Source organism: Petaurus breviceps, unplaced genomic scaffold, assembly GCF_028583685.1.
Source record: "Petaurus breviceps papuanus isolate PSGF00001 unplaced genomic scaffold, PetGlider_PUasm1.0 38, whole genome shotgun sequence".
Taxonomy (NCBI): domain Eukaryota; kingdom Metazoa; phylum Chordata; class Mammalia; order Diprotodontia; family Petauridae; genus Petaurus; species Petaurus breviceps.
In genome coordinates, this window is record NW_027186304.1 from 24,810,301 (window position 1) to 24,833,174 (window position 22,874).

General features: G+C 38.7%; 1 protein-coding gene across 1 annotated transcript in view; it reads right to left on the reverse strand.

Annotated features, from left to right (window-relative positions):
* PTPRM (protein tyrosine phosphatase receptor type M) overlaps positions 1-22,874 on the reverse strand; it is a 1,041,338-nt gene that overhangs the window by 82,057 nt on the left and 936,407 nt on the right. The window contains exon 21 of the mRNA XM_069099664.1: positions 2,374-2,471. Coding sequence (XP_068955765.1) covers positions 2,374-2,471 — 98 coding nt within the window. The remainder of the gene's footprint in view (positions 1-2,373; positions 2,472-22,874) is intronic.

Below are 22,874 nucleotides of genomic sequence, written 5' to 3' on the forward strand. Positions count from 1 at the left end.
CTCTCTCTCTCTCTCTCTCTCTCTCTCTCTCTCTCTCTCTCTCTCTCTCTCTCTCTCTCTCTCTCTCTCTCTCTCTCTCTCTCTCTCTCTCTCTCTCTCTCTCTCTCTCTCTCTCTCTCTCTCGTTTTGTTTTTCTTCCTTCTTTCTCGTTGTTCATTCCACTGGTTATAATTCTTCTTTACAACTTGACTAAGGTTTAATGTGAAAGTATTTGTAGAACTTGTATCAAATTGCATGCTGCCATTGGGGGTTAGGGGATAGGAGAGAGGTGGGAGAAAATTTGGAACTCAAGGGATTGTGGAACTGAATATTGCAAACTAAAAGTAAATACATTAAAAAAAATTGATTCTTAATAGGGGCTTTGCTTAAAGGGGACAGCCCATTTCTTTTTTTGTTTTTGAACATTTAAACATACTTTGAATACATAAGAACAGTACAAATTTTAGCTACAGACCTTTCCATCCTGGGAGAGATCAGATCAGACCATATGCCCTCTTATTGGAATCATTTCTCCCCTTTCTAAATAATTAAATCAGTCATGTATATTGTAATGGCATCTACCTCCCAGAGTAGCTGGGGAGATGAAATGCAACATTTGTAAAATGAGTCAGCATGTGCCTGGCACATAGTAGAATTTATATAAATGCTATTATTACCATTCCTTTTATTATTTTTGTGGTTGTAAATTATTTAAAACTCTTTGCAACCTGACTCTAACCTCCCTTTCCATTCTGTATTACAGTTTTACTGTCCACCCAAACTGTTATTCTTGCTGTTCTTCACATATAACATTGGATTTGCCATCTTTATGGCTGGGCATTGATTGTCACCCATGCCTTCAATTCCTTTCCTTTTTTCACTGTGTCTGCTTCTTAGAATTACCATTTTCCTCTTAAGTTCAGTTCAAGTTCCACCTCCTTCATGAGACCTTTCTCAGCAGCTGCTAATTCTTTTTTTTTTTCAGCCAAAGTAAAGCAAAGTTTATTAAAGATTCAACATATTGGTTAGACTCTGAAGGAGCCCAAGTATCTGTAATGCTTGTATTGGACAGGCAGGCCAGAATAATCAATCTGACACAGAGTGAGTCTGGGCTAGATTGAATTATCAGCCTGGGATTTCTTTCTTCTCCAAATCATCTCCTCTTAAATTTGCATGTATTTTATAATACACTTATTTTGCATACATTTACATGTGTATGTATTGTCTTTCCTTATAGAATGTAAGCTTTTTGAGGGCAGGAACTGTTTCATTATCCCTAGATCTCACCTAGCACATTGTAAATGCTAATTAAATGCTTACTGATTAATTAATAATCATGGATGAAACAGAGAAGGGATCATAGATAAAGTGGCATCTGAGTTTGGAACTGAAATACGAGGAAAATTTCAATAAGCAGAGATGGGGGTGGGATGGATGTGGGGCTGGTGGGAATCTGTTTCTTCCACTGGAAATAATATATGCAAATGCAGAGAGGTAAGACAAGTTTAGGCCACCTTCAAGTAGTCTGGCAGAATATGTAAGAAACAATAGGTTTTCCCCTTAATAATAATAACCAAGCACAGAGACTGACTTACTAGCTATATTTAATTCCCTGGTTCTTTCTTGCAGTGGCTGGGTCAATAGGAAGAACTGACTGACACCCTTGATGAACTAATGTACTACCACCTATGGTGGTCTTTCCCTCCCACCTTTCCTTTAATTAAACAGATGTGTTCGGTTTAGTGTACTCTAAGATATCTGGAGTCTCACCAAGTTTATCTTCTTACTTTTAAATTTGTTTGGAAGTACAAAATCATATAGTTTACAATGCCCACTCAGGGGTTTCCTGGATAAATAAAAACAGCAACCACACACAACAGTACAGATTCCCTCACCGATGCAGAACTGTGGAAAACCCCTCTATCCTATTTTACAATCCCTAAAACTGAGGTATGGGGAAGAGGTCAAGCTATTAGGCTAAGTAAGAAAAAGTTTTGTGTTTACCTCCCTATTTTGCTTCCAAACTACAAGGCCTGTGTGCTAGAATTGGGAAATTCTCCATTACATTTCTAATGTGGTACATACCCAGTCCTGATACCCAGCAATAAACATCTATACTGTACTTAGAGGTGATTTTGTATGCCCAGCGTCAGCCAGGCTTTTATAGCTTGCGTGGTTCTCTTGTCTGTTGCCATCGCAACAAAGGCAAGCGAGCTGTGTTTAAAGATAATTTATAACCCGATGCAGCAGCTGGAGGAGGAGTTGTAATAGTTTGTATTTTAAGGAGCACATGTGGTACTGTAAATACTTGGCTTATTTATGACTTGATGACCCAAACTAAAAAAACTGGCAAACTGGCACTTGGTTATTTCCTTTGGCACAAATCCAACTTACTCTCCCCACTTCCACAAGGTTGGTCACCATGATTATGCTGGCTGTATTTTCATGCCACACCATCCTCCAGAAATCATATATGGTTTCTTGCATTGGTCCTAAAAGAAAACAGCAAAGAAACATTATTTAAAAATAAGTTTCTGATACAGAGGACTTACTTTGTTGTGTCTTAGAGAAAGATCTGTAAATATATGTGCTGAATATCTACATGTATCCATCTTTGTCATTAGAATAAATAAATAGCACTAAAAAATTCCAAAGCAGTAGCTCACAACCTTTTCAAGAATGAGGAAGACCCCCTTGACATCATCAGAAATGTTCAATAATTCTTATATGTTAGGAAGTTGCAATATTAGTCTTCTAAGGACTGAAAAAATATGACAACAAAAAGCTACCATGAATTCAGTCATGCTTTTAAATGTTTATATTTTATTCATCATAACGTCCATATACATTTGAAAACTGGTGATCAAGTCTGGTTAGATAGGGCTCCTTCCCACCAGAAGAAGGAGACGGAATATTATATCAAAAACAACAACTAGCAATTATGTATGACCTAAGGTTTGTAAAGTGTATTACATATGACATCTCATTTAATCTACAAAACCCAGTAACATAAGGGCTATGGTTATATTCCCACTTTACAGATGAGGAAAATGAGTCTCAAAAGGTTAAGTGTCTTTTGCAGAGCTATACAACTGGTAAGTATCTGAGGCAGGACTCCAACTCTGTTCTTTCTAGCTTTAAGTCCAATACTCTCCCTACTCTCTCTCCTACATCACAAAATCACCGTTATGTCCAAAAGACTTTCCCCACTTCCCCACGTTTATCCTTCTTTGGCCTGCTCATGACTGGTATATTCAGAGGTAGCTGGAGTCCATGCTTATTTTGGATTAGGGAGTTTATAAAATGCTTGATTTTGCCCTGAGCATAAAACACTCCAAGTCAAGTGAATAGATACCTTCTATGCTCCAGGCACTATGCCAAGCACTAAACAAAGAAAGGCAAAAAACACCAAACTTGTTCCCGAGGAACTCCCAGTCTAAAGGCGGGAAATGAGAAACAATTACCCACGAGTAAGAAACAGGATAAATTGGTAATGACATCCTAGGGAAAGCACTAAGATTTAAGGGTGATGGGAAAAGCATCTTGCAAAAGGCAAGACTTTAGCTAAAACTTTAAGGAAGCTGCAGAAAACAGTAGGTGGAGATGATGAAGGAGAGAATTGAGAGAATATATCTGGAGTTGAGAGATCTCTGCTTTCCATCTGCTGTCCTGTCTGGTTTCAACTCCAGGAAACAAGATGCCCTGCCTACTTAAGTTAAAGCTTATCACTTCTAAACTCAATACCATGGTCCTAACTCAAGCCTCGATTGCTTCCATCTCCCTCAGCCTCCTTTTCCTTCCGTTAGGAGGGCTGGTGTGCAGAGTACCAAACTCCTCCCAATACCTTCCTTTATAGAGGACAGAAACTGGACTCTCATATCACCCCATCTTTTACCCTCTGCTCTGCCTGGTTTCAACTCCACTGAACTAACTTCCCCCTGGTTTCCTGACCCTCTCTCCTCCACCCCTTTCATGCTATTTTTTTTTAAATGCTGTCTCTCCGTTTTGACTGTAAGCTCCTCAAGGGAATGACTTGTCTTTCTTTTTGTTAATTTTATCTCCTAGCTTAGCACAGTGTCTGGTATTCAGCAAATGTTTATTGGATTGGATTTATTGGATTGGATTGGATCCTAATTGCATCCCCCAGTATCTTAGAGGCATCCTGCAAGATTCTGGGCAGGGCAGATTGCCTGGACTAGGCAATGTACTAAGCAGCAATTTGCTGCTTCATGTATCACAACCAGGAACAATATCAATGTCCTGGGTAGCAATGAGTTGGTCAGGCTGGTAGAACTATATACATAAAACATTTGTACATTTACATACATGTATGAATATTATGTGCTATATACTATGCACATATATGCATATAGACTATGTATTATAATAGATATACAGACTATATATGTGAATGTAGGTATATGGTATATTTATCTACATATTTGCATTATATATTCATGAACCCTTTGAAATAGTTCCATGACTTCAGAGTATCTATCCAAAAAGCATTTTTATCTAAAGTATCATTGACAGAAATAGCAAATTTTTCATTCACGGTCAGATTTTCTCATATTATCAAAACTATCTGCTTTTGATTTAAAAAAATTTCTTCTTAAAGTAGCACTATGAAAGAAAATGATTTCTTCATCATTAAGCTATTTATCTCTATAATACTCAAGAATGGAGTTATCTTTAAAAAAATGGGTGATATTACTCTTCTAGATAATAATTGTCTGATATTCTAGGGAAATGGTACATTAAATGAAAGGTGCCCCTATAGAACAAATGGCCTTTTCTTCTTTTGAAAATTTTTCTTATTCTGTGCTATCTGTTAAATTAGTCTAATTTATAAAATCTACTTTCTGAAGTGAGCAAGAAGTTACAATTTTGAACTGGACTGCTGTTCTTCATTTCAGAAGCACACTCACATTTGAGCACAGATTCAGAACTGGACAGGGCCTTAGGAAATCATTTATCCACAGGTGTCAAAAATACCACCCATGGAGCCTGCAGTACTCCTAAGTGTGGCCTGAACAAGATTAAAATGTAACTGGAAAATATTTAGCAAAATAATTTAAACAAAACAAAACACAAATAATGTTAATATGTAGTTTTCTTGGTTAATAGGCATCCACAGGGATCCCTATGTATGGTTTATTGGCCCCCATTTCTATTTGATTTTGACATTACTGATCTAGCACAACTCTCTCATTTGATTAATTAAAAAAAAAAAACAAACCTGAAGCCCAAATGAAAGTGATTGCCCCAAGGCCATATATGTAGTAAATAGCAAAGCCCATATTTTAACCTAGGGCCTCTGACTTAAAATCCAGCCCCTTTCCCACTATACTATTCTGCTTTATATAGATAAGTTTTACTTTAAATTGCTCTAGCATTCGAGCATTATTAATTCCATTTTCCATACGAGGAAACTACAGTACAAAGAAATAAGCTGTCCAAGGTCATATAACTAGAGAGTATTATCAGGACACAGTTTTAACTTCTCCAATCTCTCCATTCCACCACATCATTCCACAAAAATACTGCAAGATGCGAATATTTGAAGAGGAAACAAAGTACTGTTTTTCCCTTGGAAAAGTTCAAAGTACTTTTCTCATTATTTGAGAATGATAACAATCTACCATGGAATGAATGGGATTATTATCATTTTCATTTTCAGGAGAAATATATATATATATATATATGTATACATATATACATATTTATGTAATGTGAAAAATCTTACAAATGGTCAATGGTCATACTGGGATCAGAAAGTCTGTTTCCTAATCCAGCGATACTGTACTCATTGAGAAGTGCCTTAAACCAGGCCCTCTGAAACTATTCTATCTTCTCATACATTTAATTAATTCCCACTGGTTTCTCTCCTGTCTTTTCTGGTCTTTATTTCTGTTGCTGGCATCACCATTCTCCCCGTCACCCCAATGGCAGTGTCTGCTAAAGAATCACTAATCTGATTCACAGCCTGACCTTTCCTCTCTAGTCCCTTAATGACTCTAGAGTTGCAGTTATGATGCCTTCCTACTCGTTCTCAATGGTCTCATCTTCCTGGCCCTGGCACTGGCTGTTCCACATCCCCAGAATGCTCTGTCCCTTCACCTACAATACACAGAATCTTTTTCTTACGTTGTTTGTCCTTTGTGATCAAAGAGGACCATGACACCATGGAGTTGATACAATGACATGCAACTGAATTGGCTGAAGGGATGGAGGACTGTGCAAAGTCACCAGTCTCACTTTCTTCTCTGGAGCTATCCAGTGGCAAAATATAGATCAGGATGATTGGAGATGGCTCTGGATGTAGTGGGCGACCTTGGCATTAAGGTCTTTAATAGGTGTTATATTCCTTTAAAACTCAGCTCAAGAACCACTTCTTGTCTAGAAGGTCTTTCTTGGTCATTGGAGAGGTTAATGCTTTCCCTGCTAAAATTATCTTCTATCTGATCTATATTTACTTTGTATTTTTTCTCCCTCATTTGAATAATTCCCTCATTGAGGGCAGAGGCTCTACTTATTTTTCCTAGCAGCTAGGGAAGTGTTTAAGACATAATAAATGCTTAGTGATTGACTAATTCACAGGACTATATATGCTTTTTTCCCCCCATGGATTCTGTCTCCTTTTTATTGTATACACTACTTTCTTATTTTACAGCCATTACTTTAGACCTGAAAGGGCCCTTATAAGCCATATAGTTCAACCCCCACATTTTACAAATCAGGAAAGTGAGTCTGGACAGGTTAAGTTAAGCAATTTGCATATAGTATTAAATGCAAAGGCGCAAGCTGAGATTTGAACTCAGGTCCTCTGATTCCAGATTAGAGTTCTTTCTACTAAACAAACTCTTGGATTTAAAAAAAAAAAATTTAGATTTTATTTTTATTCTGAACTTAAACACCAAATAAATTGATTACTTTTATATACATAGAACAGAAAAAGTAGACAGTATGCAAAACTGCAGATTTTTATTATGTAGAGCTTGCTTTTTATTAAATAGAATTATAAATTATTAATTGCATTAATGAACAAAATAAATAATTAAATATAAATTGAATAATAAAATAACAAATTTAACAAACAAAAAATAAATAAATACAATAAAAGGTGGTAACTTTCAAAACTGTCTTGCTTGGTCTTCTGTTCTTTCTGTATTTATTTTTAAAAAGATGCCTAGTGACTCTCTTTTCTTTTTTGTTTCTCTATGCCCCACCATTGATTAAAAAAAAAATAAAGAAAATCAACCCTTTGTAATAAATATATATAATCAAGCAAAACAAATTTCCACATTAGCTGTGTCCAAAAATTTATGTCTTATTTTGCTTCTTGAGTCAAGGTTTTGAAATTTAAATGACTTCTAATCTAAAGTTATAGTCACTATGAGGAAATACCACAATTCATTGTTTGACAAATTCCTGGCTTCCAGTGTTACATTGACCTATTAGGTAGTAAAAGATAGAAGGATAGGAAATGTACCATGAGCCCCAACATTTGCAAAGCAGCAAAGCTACCCTCTCAGTGTGACATCTGAAAAAATGATGTCTTGATATTTATTAATAATTTTATTAGTTACTCAGCATCCTTTTCCACATAGGGGCTCAAAAAAGCATAATGGTGATGAGGATGGTGATAGTATTGGTTGGAGTGTTATGGAAGAGATTTGAGTAAGATTTGATGTAAATTCTTCTGTCAATGTCCTACCATACATTTTTTGTTTGTTTCAGAGACAGAAAATAAAAAGCTATGTTGGGAGCTACACAAGTATATGATTTCCTCATCCTGAGTTTACAAGTTAAAATTTGGAATAGAATCCTTTCTTCTAGCTCATCATAAAGAATCATTTACTATGAGCTTTTTTAGAAAGGGATGGTATCCCTTAATCACTAATAGTTTTATGACTATGTGCCCAAATGCTGCTCTAAACTACTAAGCAGAATACTCATAGGATATGGCCAAATATCCCTGGTTCCCGGTTTAAGAACAAGTTCTAACCCCATCCAGTAAAATAAACACTGCAATTCTACCTCTGTCTTAAGTGTCTCTCAAGCTATAGCATCAAATGTGATAAACTCATGATTACCTTCCTACCAGATTACTAGCTCTGAATTTCTTCATCTGCAAAATGAGGGGGATGGACCAGGTCTTGATGTCCTTTCCAGTTCTAGATTTTGAAAATGTTTCTTTGAGCAACCATTGGAAGCTGAGTGATACATTTTTAATCTACTGATAGGTCTAAGTCAGCAAGCAAGATCTTTGAAGCAAAGAATATGTCTTTCTTGCCTGATTTATGTAGAAGAAAACTCACCCATAAAATTTCATATAAAAGAAATAATATTTTAAAAGGTAGGCTAATGCATTTTTCTAAGAACTCGGTCTGTGTCATTTGATGTTTAAGAGTGCATCAATGATTGATGTTCTCAGCTCTATGACAAGTTTTTTTTTAAGGTTTTCATTAATAAACAGGGTTTGACTTTGAAACAAAAGGGCATTTGTCTACAGATGTATTAAAGATTCAGCATTCACAAGTGGACAGCACGTTCTACCTGTCTTTCACTGTTTCACTGTCTTCTGACCTATCTTCCAAGGAAGATTAAAGTAGGAAAATGAGTTAGTTTAAATTTCGTTTCTGTCAACTCTCAACTCAAGTACAAGGATTCAAATGTGTTTGAATGGATGAAAACTGAAGGTGAAGCCAAACTCTAAGCCCACCACATCTAATATCATCAATTAGAAATACCCGTCCCCCCTTCCCCCGCCCCCCATCCTCCATGCCTTTGGGGCTCAGATTTGCTTCATTCTTTTTTCTTTTTTTGCTTTCCTTAGGCTGTGCCTGGTTCAGTTTTCACTATCACTGGAGGAATAACTGAATTAATACCCTCTGATGGAAAGCTGGGTGGGCTTCTCCTCAATCTCCCTTGCTAGTGTAAGACAATGATAATTAAAATTGCCTAGAGGTGAGAAGGGAAGATGTATATTCTTTTGGCTGATAGTTGCAAGTGTTTTTTTTTTCACTTTCTGCCAACCACGTAGCTCTGTTCATCTATATGCATAACTTTCAAATTTTCTTTCAAATCCTGGGTATTTGGGGGTAGGAAGGAGGGAGAAGTCACTAAACTTCAGGTCTTTTAAAGTAATCCTTCTCAACCCTATTTTTCTTTTCTCCTTGACATTTTTCAAATTATTTCCTGACATGTGAATAAATTATTACTCACTGTCACTTTTCTCCTGACAAAATTGAAAAGCACCAGGGGCCAGGGAAGGGGGTAGAATTTATAGTCACTGAGAGCTACACAGTATGATTTTAGCAGCTCTGGGTAGGGAATGAGATGCTATAAGTGCTGTCGACAGCCTGTTTACAGATGTTCGCACAGTAAGCAAGATGGTTATTCTCAGCAGTTGCCCCCTCAAGGGACTGAACTGCCAGGAGGAAAGGAAAGGCACTAAATCGCCCAGCATCCCTCTTTCCCTATGCCACAGAAGAACAGGCTTAGTTAGCATGGACCTTTGCCGTTTGGGGGATCTACTGAAAAGTTACTGATGACTGACTACAGTCCCTGCCATGGGGAAAACAAACAAACAAGAAAAAAATAAACGAAGAATTAAAAGAAAAAGAAAAAGAGGAAGGCAGATACCAAAGTATCTGAAACAAAGGAATCTAAAACAGTAAGCCTCAAACTCCACACAAAAACCCAGCCCTCAAGGAGATGAACTATTGTGTTCAAGAGGCAAAACAGCATTTGTTTTCAGCTGCTTCTGGTAGAGTTAGAGAGGCTATAATTGTTGTCAGCAGAGCCTTTACAGATGTTTGCACAATAGGCAAGAAGGTTATTCTCAGCAGTTGCCCCCTTGTGGGACTCAAGTGTTTGAAAGGGAAGGTCTCTGCATTTCAGTAGCATAAGTCCCATCGCACACTCCATTTGCTCCATAATAGCTGGCACTCTTGGACCTTTGCTGGGAAGGAACTTGGCGGAAGGGTCACTCTTAGCATTACCAAGAGTTGCAAAAGGAAAAAGGCAGAAAGCACCATCTCATGAATGCAAAACATAAAGGAAAAATTCAAGGCTGCAATCTATTGTGTTGGATAAGTCTTCAAGTTTGTGAAAAATAAAAAGAGACTTTTAAATGATAATTTTAAACCTTGATTGATGACTTACACACCTCCCTTTCACATTCTCCTTTGACACAATCTAATTCAGACTCTGAATGTTTCATATGCCTGAAGCAAGTTACTTAAGAGGCAACATACTGTTAACATTTATCTACATGTACGTGACATTTTAAAGATAAGTTTTTCTCACAGCCACTCTGTGAATTGGGGGGTATAAATACTACTATCCCCAATTTAGACATAAGGAAATCGAGGCTCAGAAGGATAAAGTGACTTGTCCATGGTGACACTGCTAGTCTACTTTGAATTCAAAGTCTCCTGACTCTAAAACTATCACTGTTCTCACATCATGGACTCCACATGGCATATTAAAGTTTACTCAATTCAGTAAGAGATGGTTAGAAGACAAATTCATATTTCAAAGACATCAAAAGTGATTATTGAGTGTCATATAGAGAAGCAGCATGGTGCAATGGGAATTATTGGGAGTGGGCACCAACTCCTTACAAACCCTCCATTTAAAGAGGGTTCCAGTCCCACCACCTCTTCCTTTCCCATTTGGCTGCACTCCTTTGGATTGATCTCAATCATGCCCCATCTTTTCTTCCCTCTTCTCCTTCCCACCTTGTTAATTCCGTTTTGTTTTCTTTCTCCCCTACTGGATTGTAAGCTCTCTGAAAAGACAGGAACCATCTTTCTTTTGTATCCTTAGGGTTTAGCACAGTCCCTGACAAATTATAAGTGCTTTAAAAATGTTTAATGACTCACTGATATCCTGGCTTTGCATTTGTATGTCTGAGTTGCCCCATCTATAAAATGGAGATAACAGTATCCACCATCCAGGGTTGTTGTGAGGATGAAATGTAAGCAGCTTAGCAAGCCTTTAGGTCCTAGTATTATTATCATCATTATAATTTTTATTGTTATCAGCTATTGCTTCCTGCATGACCTTGGACAAATCATTTTGCCTCTTTGAGCCTCACTTTCCTTCTCTTTAAAATGAAGATGTAAGATTAGTTTGACTTATGATCTCCAACAAATACAAAACATATTAGAAACACCTTGGGAGTCCTTTGAAAACTATTACATTGTGGTAAGATTCCATTCTGGAAAGATGGAGGAGTAGGGGAGAAATGTCCAGGCTCTCTAGATTTCCTCCACAGACAGAAAATTGCCATTTTTATAATCCTGCTACTGTAAATATAACCCATGCAACATATTTGTGCCTACTCAACACTGTGCATAAGCAATCTAGGAAGAAGAGTTAACAGTCAGGTTTCCAAAAAGTCTCAAAAAACTAGAATGCAGGAAGATTTGAGTTCAAATCCCACTATCTATGAGTCCATGGACATGACACTTAACTTTTGTTTGCCTCAGTGTCTTTACCTGCAAAATGGAGATAATAATAGCACTGGTGTCCCAGAGATCTTGTAAGAATCCAATGAAATAATTGTAAACCACTTACCATGGTGCCTGGGACATAGTAAGCTATATATAAATGTTAGTTACTACTACTACTACTACTACTACTACTACTACTACTACTACTACCACTACTACTATCACTACCACTACTACTACTACCACTACTACTACTTCTACCACTACTACTACTTCTACCACTACTACTACTACTACTACTACCACTACTACTACCACCACTACCACTACTACTACTATGCAATATGAGCACTTGTTGAAAGAACTGGATATCTTTAGAAGAGAATTAGGAAGGTTATGCCAGCTGTCTTCATGTATTTGAAAAACTCTGATGAAAAAGAGATTAGATTTGTTCTGCTTTGTCCAGAGGGCAGAAATTAAAAGCAGAGCTCCAAGAGCAAGAATATAGGTTCCAAAGAGATAAACCATCCCAAAACGGAATGGGATGCCTTGAGAGGTGTGTTCGGGGGTAAAGGTGCAGGGTGGGGGGAGTTTTATTCTCTAGAGATCTTTAAACAGAGCGTGGATGCCCACTTGTAGATGTGGTATAGAAGTGTGGGTAGCAGAGAAAGCTATAGCAACCCCATTTTGTCTGCATGCCACTATCTTGCCGCTGACCTTGCTTGTATTGTGACTCAGACTCTTTCTGTGACCTTACTACTGAAGCAGTACGCAGTCTCTGTAATAGGGTGGAGATCTGAAGAAGAGCCTTTCCTCTCACTAGCCCAGTAACGGGCATGTCCAATCACAGGATACCACATGCCCTCTTTCTACCCTGCAAGTTCTCCTAGGAACAATCTTGCCCAGTCCCAAGTATCCCATTCCCAATTCACCTCCCCCCAAAACTGAAACCTCTCCAAGCTTTGTCCTTTTCTTACTTCAGGGATTCTCTGCCCTACAGGTGAGGCTCCCTTGCTGGTGAGCTCCATAAACCCTTGCTGGTTCCTAAATTGAGAGTATTAGGTTCTGGTTTGTAGGTTTTGGTTTTGGTTTGTGGTGTCACCAACAATTTTACCAACAGAGGAGATTCTTATGCAGGTATGAGTTAGCCTACACAACTGTGAAGGAATGAGCATTTATTAAGCACTCAATGTATGCAAAGCACAGTGCTAAGTGCTAGGGAGACAGGTATAATAACCAGGCACTCCCTGAACCCTAGGGACATGCATTCTAGTAGGGGAGACTGCACAGATAGGGGAGTGATTTCAAGGAGGGATGTTGTGATTTAGAAAGTCTTTTGGAAGATGAGAAAAGCCACAGTGGAGCAGATCTGAAACATTCTTTCTAGTAGCAAAGGTTATGCTGATTTGATTACCTCATCTTTCCAGTGTGGCTGGACTCTGAGTGATTAGATTTTAGAGATGTTAATAGCTATGTTAATATTCATTTGGAGGAAAAGCAATAGACCAGAAACTTGTGCCTGACCTGACTGGCGCATACCTTCACCTATTGTTCCCAGAACTGGAATGGGAAGACCCAGCACTGGAAAAGGAAGTCTTGTAAGGGCGTACAGTTTTGAAATAACCATTAGCTTAAAAATAAAGTATGGGCTCAGAAAGGAAAGAGATATTTAATGACAGGACAAGATAAGAAATTTTAGAGCATGGCCAGGAAATGGTGAAGACATTAGAGCTTTTAATCAAGAATAGAGGTGCCATATACTTTACTTTGGGAAAATTCTTTGAACTGATAACCTCCAGGTTAGTGTCTGGGTAACTGCTTAAAGAGCAGTTTTTTGACCTTTATCCATATGTGATTTCTCCTGAGCATGTGGAAACTCCCTCTACCAGATAAATCCTAGGGAGTTTCCTAAGGCACTTGGAGAAATTAGTTAAATGCCTTGCCTGGGATTCCTGTGTCTAAAATGAGATTTGATTCTAAGCCCAAACCTCCACCCATTAAGACAAGCTTCTTTTCTATTCAGGAACTAATACAGCATGTCCCCCAAGTGTAAGCTCTGAAAGCTCAAAAGTGAATTAAGACGTTTGGGACACCCTGTATTTACAGAATACTCAAAGTTTTAAAAAACACTTTCTACAAAATACCCTGGTAAGGTAGGTATTATAAGGTGTCATTATCATCATTTTACATATGGGGCATAATATAGTCTATGTTCCTAAGTGTAAGGGTGAGGATTAATGCTCTATATGAAAAATGGAGGGATAATAACACCTGTGATACATATCTCACTTGACCCAACTGATCCTCACTCTTAAACTTACAGATAAGAGGCTTTGTGAGGTTAATTGATTTGTGTATGATTATATAGCTAGTACTAAGAGTCTGAAATGGGATTCAAACCCAGGTTTATTGACTCCAAGTTCAATGCTTTACCTACTAAGTAGTAACTTTTAATATAAATATTTATTAAACATGTATCAGAATCTTGTGAACTCAACACCAAATTGTGTAAAACAAGTGACTACAGCAAAAGGACATGCTAAATATAATTTTAAAAAGATGTCAAAACAAAATAAGCATTTTAATATGAGACTGTCTTAGAGCCCAAACAATGGAACTTATTTCTCCAATAACCATAAAAGTTTAAAGAAGTAATTCTAAGCTTGAATAATGAGGATGAAAGTATGTCTATGAAGTAAAAAATGACTGTAAAAGTCTAAATTACTTTGCACAGATGCATGGAGTAATATGTAATGGCATATTTATAAATTATAGAATGATTGTGAGGGCAATGCTCCAAGATTCCATCCCTCTATAGCTTGAATGTGTTATAAAGCTAACATTACGTTGCATTGGAGTAGCCATAGTGCTGGTATGCTGAAGGATAGGTGCTGCAGTGAACCAGGTTCCTGAAGGACTGGTCTCTGAAACCCAAGGTGGTAGCACTAGAAGGTTAGCAAAGTAAGTGGCAGAAACCATCTGAGAGCCCTTCTCTTTGAGTGTCTTTTTCTCATATCCTAAAAACTTAGTGAACCATTCTTTTATGGCTCATTATCCATGGGCCATCTACAATGTCCTGTGATGTATGGAAGACTCCTGGGTCCTGTCCTTGGCTCTCTCCTCTTTCTGTACTCACTTTCTCTGTGATGTCTTTAGCTCTCATGGGTTCAGTTATCCTTACTTGGACGACTCCCACATCCAACCTTTATCACTGTCTTGAGATTCAGTTCCACATTACCAACTGCCTGCTGGACAGCTCCACCTGGACCATGTAAAATCATCTTCACGATCTTCCCTCATACATGATCAACATCAGCATCTTAACTCAATGTGTCAAAAATGGATCTCATCACAGGATCATTGATTTAGAGCTGGAAAGGACCTTAGAGATTACATAGCACAACACCCCCATTTTACAGACAGAAAACCACTTAGGCCTAAACAGATTAAGGGACCTGCCAAAGGTAACAAAGGTAGGAAATGACAGGTAATAAACGACCAGATAATGACAGGAGATATTTGAAATCTAGTCTTCTGCATTCAAGTCCCATGCTCCTTCCATTATATTAAGTGGCCCCTATCTTTTTCCTTACATGAACCCTTTCTCCTTTCTTTTCTATTTCTGTCAAGGATGCCACCATCTTTTGTCTCCTACGCTTGCAGTTCTAGAGTTATTCTCAAACTCAAATCCTTCCACATCTAATCAGTTGATAAATCTACCTCTACAACATCATTCTTTTCCATCAAGTCTTCAATCACATGGCTACCACCCTAGTTCAGAGGCTTACCATCTTTCCCTTGAATGATTAAAGAAGAATTGTTATTCACTCACTGCTTCCAGTTTATAACCTCCCCTATCCATCCTCCCCTACCAGTATACCATCTGCTATCCATCCATCCAGTTACCCACAAAATATTCCCAAATGAACAGACCTGAGCATACCACTCACTTGCTCAAGAAGGTTAAATGGGTTTTCATGACCTAGGCTCTCCTATCTTTCCAGCCTTCTCACACTTTACTCCCTACCACATACTCATCAATTCAATGATAATGGCCTCTTGGATGTTCCATGTACAAGACACTCACATCTCCCAGCTCTGGGTATTTGCTCTGGGTGTTCCCCATGCCTTGAATTCTCTCCATCCTCATCTCTGCATACTGGTCCTCCTGGTTTCCTTTAAGTCCCAAATAAAATCCCATCTTCCATAGGAAATCTTTCTCAATCTTTCTTCATTCTAGTGCCTTCTATTTATTTACTGTAGATAGCTTTTTCTTATGTACATTTGTTTGCTTCTCTTATTCCCTATTAGACTGTGGGTTCCTTGAGGGAAGGGACTGTTTTTTCTCTCTTTTGTATTCCTAGGACTTAGCCCAGTGCCTGACATAGAGTAAGTACTTCATAAATGCGACTGGTCTATTGTTTCTAGAATAAAAATAAATTCCTCAGTTGGCTATTTAAAGCCCTTTATGAGGGAAAAGGACCTACATGTGCAGAAATATTAATAGCAGGATTTTTTATAATGGCAAAATATTGGAAATTGAGGGGATGTCCATCAATTAGGGAATGTCTACACAAGCTGTGGTATATGAAAGAAATGGAATATTATTGTGCAATAAGAAACGATGAAGAGAGATTTCAGAAAAACCTGGAAAGATTTGTATGAACTGATGTAAAGTGAAATGAGTAGAACCAGAAAAACATTGCACATAGTATCAGTAATATTATGTGATGATCAACTATGAATGACTCAGCCCTTCTCAGCAATACAATGATCCAAGACAAATACAATGATAGAAAATGCTGTCCACATCTAGTTAAAGAACTGATGCAATCTGAATGAAGATTGAAGTATACTTTTTTCACTTTATTCTTCTCTGTGTGTGTTTTTCCTTTTGATCTATTTCTCCTAGCATAACTGTGACTAATATGGTAATAGTTTTACTGATATCACATGCACCTATATCAAATTGCCAACCATTTTAGAAAGGGGGAGGGGAGGAAGAAAAATTTGGAACTCAAAATCTTGTAAAATGAATGCTAAAAATTGTCTTGACATGTAATTGGGGAAAATACTATTAAAAACCTCTTTGTCGGGGCGGCCAAGTGGCTCAGCAAGTAAGAGCACCGGCTCCAGTGTCGGGATGACCTGGGATCAAATCCAGGCTCAGATACTCAGCACCACATCCAGAAATGACTGGCCGTGTAACCTTGAGCAAGTTACTTAACCCCGATTGCTTTAAAAAAAAAACCCTTTGTGATCTGGCTCCAGTCTATATTTCCAGATATTTCACATTTTTCCTTCTCAAACACTAAGATTCACATCACACTGGCCTACTAGTTCCCTATACATGATATTCCATCCTTTGCCTGATTCTTCATAAGCTATTTTCCATTTCTGGAATGCCATTCTCACCTATATCTCCAATTTTTTAAATTCCTAGATCAACTTAAGTGCCATCTTATACAACAGGCTCTTCTTGATCCCTGAGCTGTTAGAGGATCCCTTGCTCTCTCCCCACTAGAAATTAATGTGTCTGAATTTATGGATAGTTTTGTTTTTGTCTTAGCTTGTTTAGTACATAGAATACTGAGAGCATTGGGTCAAAAAGACTGGGGCCAAACCCCACCTCTGACACTAGCTGTGTGACCCGGGGCTAGTATTCAGCACAATGTCTTGAATAGAACAGACCCTTATTAAGTGTTTGTTAAATGGAATGTCATTCTTTATCACAAGTCTCTCACTGCCAGGCATCACATACCAGTGAATCAGAAGGAGCACTTGAAGTTTCCAAGAGAACTGTTACTAAAGGAGAAGGATACTACTCTAAGCATGGACCACTTTCAATATGATTGTCACGAAAATAAAAGTGATCGGAAAGCTTCTGATCCACGAGTATGTATGGGTTGCTGTTGTGGTTGCTCTATGGCAGACCTTCTAGAAGCAATTATCTAATATTCAGAGAAAAAGTTACCCTGGGTGACTTTGGAACCAGCGTTCGCTGTAAATTCTTATGGGATTTTTCACTACCACATTTCTTTAACAGTTATGTCTATAATTTGACATTTTGCAGCTTTTCATTTTTACTGTAGTGCAACAAAAAGGTAAACACACTGCAATGGTTTAAGCTCTAAATCACCCTCATCTGTCCCAAATGAAATAATGGTGTCACAGAGAACTAGTTGGCTTCTGCATTAATAATCCTCAACAGTTAGGTCAAAGATGTATTTATTCTTCCTTATGGGGAATTCTGTTAGACTCACAGGGTTTTTAATTTCCTATTCTGTTCTTTTTCTTTAAAAATAATAATTGAAGAGGAAGAATGATGTAGTGTGAGGGAATACTGGAAACATGAAAGATCTGTGTTCAAAATTGATCTCAGATACTTTGTTAGCTGTGCAACTCTGGGCAAGTCACTGAACCATTCTGTGACTCAACTCTCTAGGACTCTGTCAATAAATTATAGATGGACTGTGATCTATGTGGGTGGCAGTTTTCCCATATTGAAAGATAATCTTACAGATGTAATGATAGCCTTTTCACATATTTGGGTATTTTTGTGGGGACAGAAAACCAAATGTGAGGAGATCCATTGCTCATGCCTAGATTTACTGAGTTCCTAAGGTCATCTAAATAATAATAAACATTCATTATTATTAGAACTAAAATTTATATGATGCTTACTATGTGCCAGGCACTGAGTTTTACAATTATTATTTCATTTACTCTTCATAACAACCTGGAGAAGTAGGTGCCATTATTATACCCATTTTTCAGTTGAGGAAACTGAGGCAAGCAGAGGTCAAGTGACTTGCCCAGGATCACACAGCTGGTAAGTGTCTGAAACCAGATTTGAACTGAAATCTTCCTGACTCTAGGTTCTGCGCTCTATCCACTGGGGCACCTAGCTACCAATACCAGTAACAACAACAACTGATATTTACATAGTGCTCTAAAATTTTATACAGAGCATATAGCATAGTTCCTGGTCCGTAGCAGGCACTTAACAAATGTTTACTGACTTATAAAGCACATAGCATACATGATCTCAGTTGAAACTCCCAACAATTCTATGGAATTGTTATTTAGAGGCATTATTCCCATTTTATAGATGAGGAGAATGAAACTCAAAGCCACACAACCTCTTTTTTTTTTTTTTAAGCAATTGAGGTTAAGTAACTTGCTCAAGGTTACACGGCCGGTTATTTCCGGGTGTGGTGCTAAGTATCTGAGCCTGGATTCGATCCCCAGGTCATCCCGACACTGGAGCCGGTGCTCTTACTCGCTGAGCCACCTGGCCACCTCTAAGCAATTGAGGTTAAGTAACTTGCTTAAGGTTACACGGCCAGGTGTTTCTGGGTGGGTGCTAAGTGTCTGAGCCCGGAATTCGATCCCCAGGTCATCCCGACACTGGAGCCAGTGCTCTTACTTGCTGTGCTACCTGGCCGCCCCTGCTACACAACTTCTAATAAACGTTGAGAGCCCATGTAGGAACTCGAGCCTTCCTTGACTCCACAGTCAGCACTCCCTCTACTAGGGCTTGCTGCCTCATAAAATAAAGGCACTAAGCAGTAACAGCCAATGAATTAAAAGTGTGTTTACTCAGGGCTATTTCATAGAAGAAAAAAAATCTTTGGCTTTTTTAACTTCTCTTGACTTTAAAAAAAGGTGACTATTGGTTTGCTAAAATGGCACAGTGTGAGGGTAGTGCCTGAAAATCCCTCATATGTAACATTATAGGGGTAGCCAGGTTTCAGCCAGTCCCCTGACTAGTCTTAAGCACTTTGTATTGGGATTTTAATTTAGTGACACCAGAAAAATCAGTGTTTAGCAAACGCCTTTTTTTTTCTTTCTCAGAATTAGTGTCAAAAGCAGTTATTCAAAATGATGAAGTGAAATCACATTTTAGGTGAATAAATTTAACTGGTCACACCACACACAATCATAGAATAGAAGAGTTAGGATGGATCATAGAAATCATATGGCCCAGTCCACTCAATTTACAGATGTGGAAAATGAGGCCCAGTTTAGGTGATGTTGCACCTAAGGTCATAGAGTAGTAGTTTAGCCCAATGTCCTAAATCTTGTTCAGTCATTTTTCGGTCAGTAGTGACCCCATTTAGGGTCATCTTGACAAAGACATTGGAATGGTTTCCCATTTCTTTCTCTAGCTCATTTTACAGATGAAGAAACTGAGGCAAACAGGGTGGCAGCTAAGTGGTGCAGAGGATAGAGAGCCAGGCCTGGAGTCAGAAAACACTCATCTTCTTGAGGAGTTCAAGTCTAGCCTCATACCCTCATTAGCTGTGTGACACTGGGTAAGTCACTTAACCCTGTTTGCCCCAGGTTCCTCATCTGTAAAATGCACTGGAGAAGGAAATGGCAAAGCACTGCGTTATTTCTACCAAGAAAACCCTAAAATAGGTCAGGAAGAGTCAGAGGTAACTGAAAAATAACTGAAGCACAACAATATACATTGAATGAAAGTGAATTAATGGTGGAACTAGGCCTAGAACTCAGATCTTTGGCATTCTAGTCCACGGTCAGAAGGCTGGCAATAAGTCACATCACCTATCAGAACAACGTGAAGGCCTTGGCTTTGATGTTAACAGATTGTCTTCTCTGATCACAGAACTGGAGCTGGAAGGAGCCTAGCAGTTGCCTAGCTTAATCTCCGCATTTTACAGGAAACTTCATTCCAGACAAATTAAGTGACTTCCTCAAGGTCATGCCAACTGAGCTTCCATGATGCCAAATATGGCAAAATGCACCCTCCCCAAAATGTGTATTTTTTTAAAACCAGACTTTTGATTTCATTGGTATAGATGGACTCTATCTGATGAGGAACTCCCTCTATCGAAGAAAATCGGTACTTCCCCTACAACTGATGTCTGAGAGAGTTACCTAAAACATGAAATGACTAGTTCAGGGTCACACTAATAATTTTCATCATCAGAGTTGACTTGAACCTAGGTCTTCTGGACTCTGACCTTTCCTATCTGTTCCCTTCTCTCTAATTACATCTTAATCCAGGTTCTTTCATTACTTTTCATCTAAATTCTACATTACAATGGCCCTTTAATTGACCTCCCTACTTTCTATCTATACCTCCTTCCCTGTCACAGTTGGATAAAAAAAAATGATCTTTTAGCACAGGATTGACCATGCTGCTCTAATGCAAACAACACAGTACAAAATTTTGGTGTCTCCACATAGCTTCTAAGATACCATATAAATTCTTTAGACTTGTATTAAAGGCTCTCCATAATGTGGTTTTCACCTACCTTTTCAGTCTTATCTCATACAACTGCCCTTCACATACTCTAAATTCCAGCAAAACTGAACTATTGGCAGTTCTGTGAGCTCCACACTCTCCTCTTACCCAGGAATTCATTCTTGAAATTCCTCCTATCCATCTTACAGAATTCATAGCTTTCCCCAACGCCCAGCTAAACTCTGTCCCACCTCCTCAGTTAGGTGCTGATCTCATTAGCTCCCTTGTATTGAATTTTCATCTATATGCTGATGATTCTCAGAACTACTTAGCCATCCCAACCTCCCTCCTAATCTCCATATTATCACTGCCAATTGCTTATTGGAAATCTCCAAATGGATGTCTCATAGACTTCTTAAACTCAACTGTCCAAAACGGAGCTCATTTTCTTTCCCCTCAAATGTCCTTCCTCCCTCCCAAATTCCCTATTCCCATGGAAGACACCAACATCCTCCTATTCACACAAGCTTGAAACTTAGGTGCATTCTCAACCTCTCATTCTTTCATCCCCCATATCCAATCAATTGCTTTATAAACATTATCTCATTTGATCCTCAAAACAACCCTGAGGGAGAGGGGGGATGCGCTATTATTATCTCTATTTTATATATGAGGAAAATGAGAAAGACAGAGGTTAAGAGGTTGACTTGCTCAGGGAAACACAGCTAGTCCATTTCTGAGGCAGGATTTGAACTCACGTCTTCCTCGCTCCTGGCCCAGTGCTCTATCCATTGCATCACCTAGCTTCTAGTCTCCCCCTTGAACTAGGGCTGCTTTGTATTTTAGTGAATGTTTCTTATTTTCAACTGCATAGCAGTGAGAAAGGGGTTTTTAAGATTAATATTAGGCTTGCCAAGGCAAACAAGCTAAAAAATGAAAGGCCAATAAGTTTTGACTGATACAGATGAAAGTGTATGCTCTTAAAAAGAAACTCTACTTGAGAAAAATGAGAAGATGGTGGTTATGCATCGTCATGGCAATGAGCTGCACCACAAGACCACAACAGAAACAGCCGCTTGGGAGGGTGCCGGCCAGATCCTTCAGGCCAGGCTGTAGAGAAGGAAAAGGAATGGGAAGGGGAAGGCAGCAGAGCTGGAGAAAGCCTTCTTGGCTGCACAAGAGAAGAGCGTGACAGATGTGCACAACACAAGAAGCTCCCGCTGGCTTATTCACAAAGCATTCATCAGTGTCAGACTCAGAGGATCCTGTTCACAAGGAGAACCCAAGCACGCACTGTGTCCCCACCAGGAGACAGGGGCAAAGAGAGAAGGCAATCATGGAGGAAAAGGGAATGGCAGACTTCTAAGGGAAGGCATTTGGTGACCCAGAGGATCTGGCTGCCTTCTGTCACTGCGAAGTGATGGGAAAAGACAACCTCCCTTCTATAGCTCAGATGCTTTAGGGGACACTGCCATGGAAATAAAAGCAGTCATTCATTTCTGCCTTCTTTAATCAAGTTTTCTTCAGTATCCATGTGGGATAAGTTGGTTTTTTCTTTATGAAGGAAAAAAAATGGAATGAAACTGATAAATGAATAAAATAGATATAGGCTAACAACCCAGACAGAACTTAGCGTAAATAATGCCCACTTTTCAGTGGTAGCAGCAGGTATCACAAGAACAAATCAGCCCATTGTCTATGTGAGCGAATGCTGGGAATGGAAATGACCTGCTCTGTCCAGACCTTCCCTGATCCTCTCTATAGATGACACATTTCCCCAATAATGCTTTAAATACATTTTCAGTTGATACGTAACTCATGAATGAAGTCTAGAATTTTTTCATAGTAGAGATGACGAGGGGGTTTCAAAGGTGGAAGGATCAAAGGATCATAGATTTTTTAACTAAAAGAGACCTCAGGTGGGGCAGCTAGGTGGCACAGTGAATAGAGTACTGGCCCTGGAGTTAGGAGGACCTGAGTTCAAATTCAGCCTCAGACACTTGACACACTTACTAGCCGTGTGACCTTGGGCAAGTCAGTTAACCCCGACTGCCCTCCAAAAAGCAAAAAACAAAAAAAAAAAACCCAAAAGAACAAACAAAGAAAGAGACCTCAGGACTCCTCTAATCTAGCACCCTTACTTCATGGATGAGGAGACTGAAGGTCAGATGGAAGAAGTCTGTCCCAGGTCCCATGGAGAGCAGCAAGCATAGAAG